The following is a 9642-nucleotide window of genomic DNA, read 5'->3' on the forward strand; positions in this document are numbered from 1 at the left end:
CGTATTGAATTTTAATGCCTTTCATAGGCGATCTCAGTTCATTAGTAAATATTTCATGTATTAAATCCTATCATGTAATAGAGGGAAAGAGTTTCACATAACTTTTTCTTTGATGTATATATATAATGTATTCGTGATCATTAAAACTTCAAAGTTTCTTTCATCTTTTGGTATTGCTATAGCGCATAGCAGAGAGACAAAGAATTTAGCGATATAATCTGCTAAGTCGTTCAGATAGTTATACTCTATAACAGTATTGGTAAAGTATGCGAACTTTGAAGTTTTAGAGGCAATGATTTGATGATCTTCGACAAGTTCAAATTAATAACTTCATCTTTTATTTGTATTATATATCATATTGCGTTAATTGATAGAACAACGATATTTTATTTGATTTCACAGGTTTGTGGTGCAGAGAAATTTGTAATATTTTTACTTTAAAAGAGCACACTATGCCTGTTACGTGTAAACATACTGCCTCCATAGAGATTCTGTTAATAATCAGTTATGCTAGAACCTTATTGAAAAAAAGTGCATGGATTTCATGGCTAATGTGCAGTTATGGAAAAATGAATCTTTATTTTAATTATGCTCAACATGGAGATAAATTGAGCTAATGTTTTTAAGTGAAACTAATAATCTTAGCATTTAAGAAATATATATATATATCATTGATGTTGGTAGATCTATAGGTCACTGGAGTTGAAACTTTAATTCTATCATATTAATGCTAGTGTCATGTACATTCAATCTTGTATATTGTAGACAATTTATAACACCATAGTAATTTATAGCTACTTAATCTATTTCCTCTGGCTTTGTTAAAAACGTACATACATGCCTTATCTTTATTCTGGAATTACCAATGTATGAAGGACTTGAAAACTAAATGATATATACTGTTTTCTCCAATTGTCAAATGCCTTATTTTGAACATTACAAGTTAATTTACAAGTTAATTACGTTAAATACACAAGAATAGTGTGAATGTACATACCGCAATTAGGAACTAGAAAATCCTTGTCCTTAAATATTTTTCTTTGGTTTTCACGCCCTTCATACACTGCATGAGTGTTATAGTATTGTTAGTGCTTCAAATGTGCAATTTCTTTAATTTATATTGTAACATATGGTTACTCATAAAAGTAGCTATCATTTTATAGATGCAAATTTAATGTGATGGTTACTTTTAAGAATCACATTTATACGTGTATGTTATTGGTCCAGTGGCACAGATTTTCATTCTTACACAGTAAATTTTAATACTACACGATTAATTTATGTGATTGGAACATTTGAAAGATGTTTCCATTAGTATTTTAGAACATTAAAATTGTTAGCAATGTGGAGAATTTAAATTGAGTGGCATAAATGTTACCATTCGTTGTTTAATACGAGTTTAACTAATTCTGATGCAAATTAGAATATTGTTGTCACTACATACACTTAGTGTCCTTAGATGAATTTCTAAAAAGTATAACCAGATGCTGCATAAATATTATTGAACAGACTGTATTAGAGAAAATTTTAATCAAATATCTAATATAAATTTTGCAAATTTTCATGTTTCACGTTTAACATTGTTTAATATATGCATGAAATTTGCTCTATTATAGGTGATTTTTTGTGTTCAGTTTGTTGAAACTTATCCAGAAAGAGTCATTTTGTTGTTATGAAAGATATGAAAATTCTATATCAATATAGATATAATGTATATGTAGAATTAAGCAATGTTGCATTCGGACATATTCTTTTATTAATATAATTATATAAAAAGATTCATATATATACATACATACTTCATATATATTTATATATATGAAGCTCAACATTTGAAATGTTCCAAACTTTATAATTGTGTTCATGTATAAAGAAATATCAAAAGAAATACTTTATGCTTCATATGGTAACATTCTTAAACTATTCTGAAAATGTTCAGATACAGTTTTTTTATATATGAAATCTATATTCAAATAATATGTGATAAAATGCGTAGTATTAACGAACATCTGCATACTTTACAAAAAGTTACATAAATTTCAGCTAAAAAGTATATTCCCTTTTATATAAAGTATTCTTTTATATTCGTAACTTCTTAAGTACACATTAGGTGGGACGAAAACGCCATGAATGGAACTTGAAATTCTTTGTATCGTTTCCGAGAGATGTAAAACAAAGAATTTACAATTTCATGAAAAAGAAATTCAAGATTTCAATTTTCAATATATAAAAATTCATCTTTTCTTTGTACAACCGGTGCATAGATCAAATTTAAATATTTCATTATTGTACATTGTATTATTAAGTAAGACTGTACTTTACAACCGCGTAAAAAACAATTTATTCAGAAATGGAGCAGGTTTGATATCTAAGGATTAACTTCATAGATCTTCTTAATGTTTGGATCATTTCGATTGTAGGGTAAGGCACTATATAAACATATACATATATTCTATCACAGCTGTGTCATATGTTATAAGAATACTTGCATAAATATGCAATGACAACTATTATCCTGTTCTACAACCATACTGATCTTCGCATTTTTTCATAACTTCAAATATATATCTCTGTTTAGTACTTTGTTTCGTGTTATACAATAAAAGATATATTACACATTCAAGCAAAAATACTTACAGACCATTAATTGTACAACCTACTTACTTTTAGCAGTACACAATCAAAATTTACCAATTTACTACAACACAATAAATCAAACTTTATGGCACATTTAGAGTGACTCATACTTGTACTAAAAATTAAAGAAATCATAATAAACCATGTTAATGATAGATTGCAAATTAAAGACCATTTTTCTTGCTTTTTAGCAACAAATATATTTCCTTTATTCAAGGAATTTAATTACTATTACTTATAGATGAAAATATTTGACTGCAGTGTATCTAAAAGAAATTATAATAGTATTTCTGTAATTTCTCAAATTTTTAGTGCATTAATATTTCGCAATTAAAAAATCAGAAACTTACAAATCATCTCCATTAATTCATGACTTACATTGAAAGCATTTTCAAACGGAACAAGGTTTTATAAACAATTTTTCAAGTATTAAGAACACCTTACAAACTTACCTAATTATTATATTAACAACTACTAACAGTTTTATGACCACAAATATTATTGTATAGGGTACAACAAATACTTAATAAATACTTATGCAAATCAAACTATCTCGATTTCTTTTCGACTTTCAGTTACAAATTCAAATTCAAAAAAAGAAAGACTTAAATTATCTTAAATTCAGACCGCGTAGTCTCCTATCATTTTATCCGCCTAAATTTGACATGTAACATGGCCGCCTATCAGCGTCCAATAAGAGATACGATTGTTTCTTGGAGCGAACTGATTGGTCGCGCTTGAGTGCTGTATTAAGTACGATTTTCATTATCGAGCATTTATTATCAAGTGTTTTTTTCCTTTTGCTCGACAACTGTTTTTTCCTTCGCGTGAATTTGTGACACATCATGAGGGAATTCCGGAAGTGGTACGTCACGGTTTCCCTGGCTGTTAAAAAGCGCACGCGATGCGACCTGAACGTTGACAACTGAGTTACTTCCAACGACTTCGATGCGTGCAACGAACGACAGGGAAATCCGCGACCCGTCGTTTCGAACGTTTTTTATCGCTCGAATTTTATCGAACACATTCACCACGTTCATGGTCGTTGTCTCCGACAATGCTCTGAGGAAATAAATCGCGGTGTGACGTGTACAAACTGTTCACATTTCTGCTACATACCGAACGACAGGGTTATGAGGCTCCAATTTCGAAGTCTCGACAGTAGTCAATATTTTTTCAGTGTTTTTAGAAGAATTCTTTTGATACGTGATGGCTGAGAAATGTAAGGTACGTAGCATAACATAATCAGCTGTAAACAAATATTAATGACAGGGGGTGAAAATTTAGATTTATGTGAAATGATAAGGAATAGGGAATAGAAGTGATTTTAATACTGATACAATGAGAAAAACAATGGAGATAGCAAAGAGGAGCTATAATTAGTGTTATCTGATCGATTTTTAAGCCTCTTAATAATTTGCTAATAAAGCCTCTTAAGTCCATTGTTTAGCTTATGTGAAACAGATGTTAGCAATTCTAATTGTATGTTTTTTTTTTAGGAATGTGGCTGCAAATGCGCCCGCTGTACTCAGAATGATCAGGAACATGCAGAAATGCATCTGCATTTAGAAATAGAGAATTTAAGGCAGCGTCTGATGGAAAGGGATACTCATATTGCTAGTATGGAGACACAGTTTTTGAATGAAGCGGATAAGTTTCCAAATGGAGAATTGGCTTCCATGAAAGAAGAGCTTTTAATCTGGCAGGACAAATATTCTAGATTGTATGAGGCTCATAAACGTGTTCAAAAAGTAAATCAAAATCTTGAGGATAAATTATTGAGGATAGTAGACAAATGTGAAACTGAGAAAAGTGCATTTACCAAGGATATTGCAACTTTGTCCCACAGATTAGCAGATGCAAATTATACTATACACCGTTTAACTCAAGATAATGTAAGTACCAACTATAAAAATATTTTTTAAAGTGAAATTATCTAACCATTATTTTTTTCTTTAGGAAAAATACAGAAATGACGTGAATTTGGCAATACAGCTTCTTCAATGTAAACCTGCTAATTTTGTCGGTCAGAAATATGACTCAGTAAGTAATTTCTGCTTACTACAGATTAAAATATAGCTTGTTTTGCGAAACATTCTTGTATCATAATAATTATTTTTTTTCAGTTACCTTCTGAAGTACAAGCCAAAGTTAGAACATATGTTGCGCAAAAGAAACGGTCGAACGACTCCCCTCCCGATGTAAAAAGTATTACAGTGCCGATTTCGACCTTTCCCCCAACAGCAATGGTATACAATGTAACTAAGCCAGCAAGTGAAAAACATAGCGACGATGACAGCGACGAGTCCAAGCCACCAGTAGACATTGTCTCGGCTGCGATAATGGCCAAAGTTCTCGAAGATCGGGAGAAGGAAAGAATATTCGCCAAGCATTGTGATACGTGTACTTGTCATAGGAGTATTTTAACTGTTGATGCTGAAACTCAAACCAACGTGCAAGATTCTTTTTCTTGCAACGAATGTAGTATGAAATATGCACAAAACGTAGATAAGTATTCAGATAATATGAAAACTATGGATAAAAATTGCCAAAATAAGGAAACACAAAATTCTATAATGCACACAGTTTACCACGAAGCGAATGAGAATGTTAATAGCGGAAAAATGCAATATCAGAACAATTGTACAAAGAATAGTCAACATTTAAGTATGAGGGACAAATTTTTAAGTAGGAATGGTAAGAGCGTGGAGAATGCGAAAGAGGATAATCGTGAATATAAAAGCATGAATATAAAAAGTAGTTTGAATAAAAAAAATTCGATGCGTCGTAACGATTTGCAAGCGCCAAGCGTTTTTCAAAATCAGAGCGAAAATATGACCAAACAAGCTATGTCTCAGAAACTCGGCGACATGTGTACCAACAGTAAAATGAACATCGATAAAGGAAAGCAGGCAAAGTTGCATAAAAAGTGCGAATCGCAAGTCGATAGTAAGTTCAATTCGAATTACTGGAACAGATTAGAAAAGAAGTCCTCTAATTATAGTCACATAGTTCCTGAAGATTCTAAACCCTACTCGGATAGGAAAGAGCAGAGTCACATTGATATTATTAACGATAGACTGTGGAAGAACGAGTGGACGAAGTTGAAGTCGGAAACCAATAAAAAGGAGGGTAAAAATACGGACAAGACCAACAGTGATATTGAACTTGATATTATTAATGATAGAGTTTGGAAGAACGATAGATCTACGCACGATACTCAGCACCCCACACAACTGACACTAATAGAAGTGAAAAACATCGACAACATCGCGAGTCAAAATGATTCTCCGCAGACAGATGTGGCCACTAGTCCAAGTTTTAGCAGCGATAGCATGGTAATCTCCACGTCTGATCCTTCTAGCAGCTCCAGTGACGTCGTTCACTCGCTCACTGGGCCGTACTTGCACGGCACTGGCAACACGAAGTCGAGCAATCAAAATCGAGTACCTGGTCCAAGAAACTGTCTCGTGAGAGTCACACCTGGTTCGAAGAACATTCTTCTAGACAACGCTGGCCATTACAAAACTGTATTATACACTAGCGGAAGCAACAAAGCTAATACTGCCTTGGTGCACTCGAAGAAATTGTCTCGATCTGGATCTGAGAGGTCAGTTTCGACCAGCAGCGAAGAAAGTGCTCCGATCTTATTGCACGACAATAACCAGTTGCAGAGAGTGGCTGAATGGGTTCAGTCGTCCGTGCATATGGACAATTCTGTGGCCAGTTATACGAAATTAAAACCTGTCGAGAATATAATGGACAAAAGTCCATTGACATATTTAAACGAGCAGCCAAGCAAATCGAAGTTGTTCGAAGGCGCGCGGGTGTTGCACGAAAATACTCAAGAGAATAAATGTAAAGACGTGGTGGTGGACATCCAGGATTTTGGCGAGGGGAATTTAAATAACGATGTAAATAATTTTTCAATCGGTGTAAATAACGCGGAGCCAGAGAAGGAAGAGAAAGATTTGATATCTTTCGACGTCCCAAGCGAAGAGGAGAAAACCTCGCCTAAAGCTTCCAATAACAAGATGGACAGCACGGATTTTGATTACGAAGTCAAAATCACTAAAGAGATGGAAGAAACGTACCTAAAGCTCGCCGCGAGCCTAGATCCTGTTACGTTAAGTCTGTCTAGCACAGACAGCGCGGATCTGACGATCGAGAAATATAGGAAAGACCACAAAAGACTTCAAAGGAGCCACGAGAAGGCGGGATCAAAGATGTAAAGTATTTCAGCGGATATTTCGAGAGAAATTATTACTGATATCTCAGCAGGGAGTTCCTTTAACGATAACAGAGCGTTATTTTTTGTAACTATACGAAACTAAGGCTGTACCAAGATCAGTAGCTTAGAGGATGACATTCTATACACCACTGCAGACATAGGATTCTATTTATTTAATTTGTATAGTCGGTATTAGCGTTGCAGCTTAATTGCCTGGTGAGTGAGACTCGGTTGCATGATGGTCGCGGAGTGTTGCTGGCGTGTAAATTATTTAGCGATTGTATTAGTCAATTCTTTCATAGTAAACGTACGTAATTGGATCCAAAAGGACACCAAGATTGGTTTCGTATTGAATTTTATAAGCGATCGGGTTGCTTTAACAGAGGAAACAGATGTTCGAATTCTGTTCGTACGATTCTCTACAGTTTTGTATAGAGAGAAATAGTCTAAACTGAATTAGATGAACTAAACTTTTATTCTTGTTACTGCGATTGAATATTATAGGACGAGTTACGTTCGCGAGTATTAAAAACCTAGACAATATTCGGAGATTCGCCGGAAAAGTGTTTGCGTTCCGATGTGAGATCTTTTGAGCTCACGTTCTACACGGGAAGTATCGATGGATGGTGTTTGACAGCGTTGTGACTGTAAATTTCGAAGTTTTATTTAAACAATTCGCAGATGTAGCGATAGAACGAGTAATATATCTATTTTCCTTGCGTACTGGTGCAGATACGGCAGGACATAGAGGTGACAATATTCTAATAGTTGATCTAACTTATCGTAAAGTGTATCTGTGAAGCAATTGTTTCAAGGAACTTCGTTGCGTGTACGTATGCGGAATATTTACGAGATTCAACGGGAAAAGTCTATGAATAAAAAATTTCCTTCGCGCAGAGATTATCCATGTTAAACGTATAATCACGGTACCAAAGCTGAAAGCAATCGTCGCAGAGTTAATGTGTTTAGTAATTATTTAATGGTCCGCTTGAATTATTCTGCAATAACGTAATTACCGTGTAAAAGTTTCATTTGCATGCTTCTTTACACGTGCATCTTTCAAGGAACGCTTCCAAGAATGAAAAAGAGAAAATAGGACTAATTATAACATGGGCATGGAATTAAGATCATGGAAATGGATCTTTCTAATTATACCTTAAATATCTATACGAATTTTGACGTTCTTTTATCGAGAAACCGGAAGGAATTGAATCTATCTTACTGTATTCTGGCAAATCCTAGATTGGCAACTTATTCAGCTTTAATATTCTATAATACTTCTTTCTGAGCAAATCAATGTGCTGATAAATTTATTGAGGTAATATCTGATGACCACCACAGCGACTGACAAAAGAATTGAATAAGCGTATTGATCCACAGTCGAAATAATTATCCAGGTTCTTCTGATTAATACAGTATTGCATTTCGATGCACATTGAGAAAGTGCATATTGTGGGACACTGGTGTTCCATATCTTGAAATTGGCGCAGTGGGAAAAGTTCTACGTTACGTGGAAGTTATACTGTTTCATTAAAATTAATTAAAATTAACCATCGTGTTGGTGATACTGTTTACGAGCCATTTGTGTAAATACCTATCTATTATAATACACGTATGCGTGTAAAATGAAAAATAGCCAATCGAAGTATGAACACCTGCGCGTGTTCTGTGTTCACGACGTAAACTAAGATCGAAGAGATCACATATTTTCTGTTCAACAGAACAGCATAAGATAGTCATCAAGAAGGTTGAGAATTATGGTCAAGTGTTATGTGATTCCAGTTTTGAATCTTTATTGATTTCAATCATCGCGTATAACGCGTTTTAAGTTAATTAATTAAAAGAATGCGCTAGAAATAAATATGTGAAAAGCAATGAAAAATATCGATTAATAACAGACTGTGAAGCATCTCTCCGTCAGTTAGTAAATTAAAATTCTTATCATATACAAAGAAAAATTCGTATCCCAAAGAGTAACCGAATCATCAAAGTTTGTCAATTTGAAAAAAGAACTTCAATTGGTGAATTAAATTTAGCGCGGGTCGTTCAGAGGTTTTATCGATTCAAGCAAATATAGATTGTTAAAGAAATTGTCACGAAAATTTCTCAAACGACAGCTTAACACGTATACCGATAGCGTAAGCACCGGAAGTAGGAATGGGATGTTCGACTTTCTCAACTACCTCGTTGCATTCCTTTAATCATTCTAACGAAAGGAAGGGAAAGGAACAGAAGAGAAAGAACCTCTGTGAAAGGACCAAGTTCCCTGGATTTCCCAAGCGTGAAAACGATCTCGCGTTAAAGTACATTTATCTCGGCCAAAGCTAATCGAAACGGAGCGATTCGACAGGAAATAAACCCACGTGTAACAGTTACCCGTTTAAACTCGAAGTCAGGTGTACTATATTGTAACGTGACCGGTGATTATTATATAAACTGTACATATACGACCGAATAAAATGTGTTTAAAAGGGGCACATTGTGTTCTAATTTACATATTAATCTATGAATCAAAAGAGTTAAGTGTATTCACTATTTTTAATGCTTATTTGGTCAATTTCAAGCACAAGAAAATTACTTTCCACTGAATTTTAAATGAATTTTTATACTTGCAGCACTATTTTTATTCAATGCATCATTTTATTTTTAGAATTCCTCGTTGCGATTGATTGCCATACGTAATCCCCTTAAAAAATCTGACACACGTTCGCTATTGAAAACATGCATGTGTGAAGCTGATCGTACGATCGGGCCGAGCCCAGCTCGCTTAAATC

At 34.0% G+C, this 9642-nt stretch overlaps 1 protein-coding gene across 1 annotated transcript; it reads left to right on the forward strand.

Annotated features, from left to right (window-relative positions):
- Positions 1–3460: 3460 nt before the first annotated feature.
- On the forward strand, positions 3461–6879 carry LOC143185866 (uncharacterized). The gene is made up of 4 exons (XM_076389157.1): positions 3461–3864; positions 4137–4532; positions 4597–4680; positions 4764–6879. Exons 1-4 carry the CDS (start codon positions 3847–3849, stop codon positions 6867–6869), a joined length of 2604 nt encoding a protein of 867 aa, XP_076245272.1. The 5' UTR covers positions 3461–3846; the 3' UTR covers positions 6870–6879.
- The last annotated feature ends 2763 nt before the right edge of the window (positions 6880–9642 follow it).

Source organism: Calliopsis andreniformis, chromosome 12 (assembly GCF_051401765.1).
Source record: "Calliopsis andreniformis isolate RMS-2024a chromosome 12, iyCalAndr_principal, whole genome shotgun sequence".
In the NCBI taxonomy this organism is placed as follows: Eukaryota; Metazoa; Arthropoda; class Insecta; order Hymenoptera; family Andrenidae; genus Calliopsis; species Calliopsis andreniformis.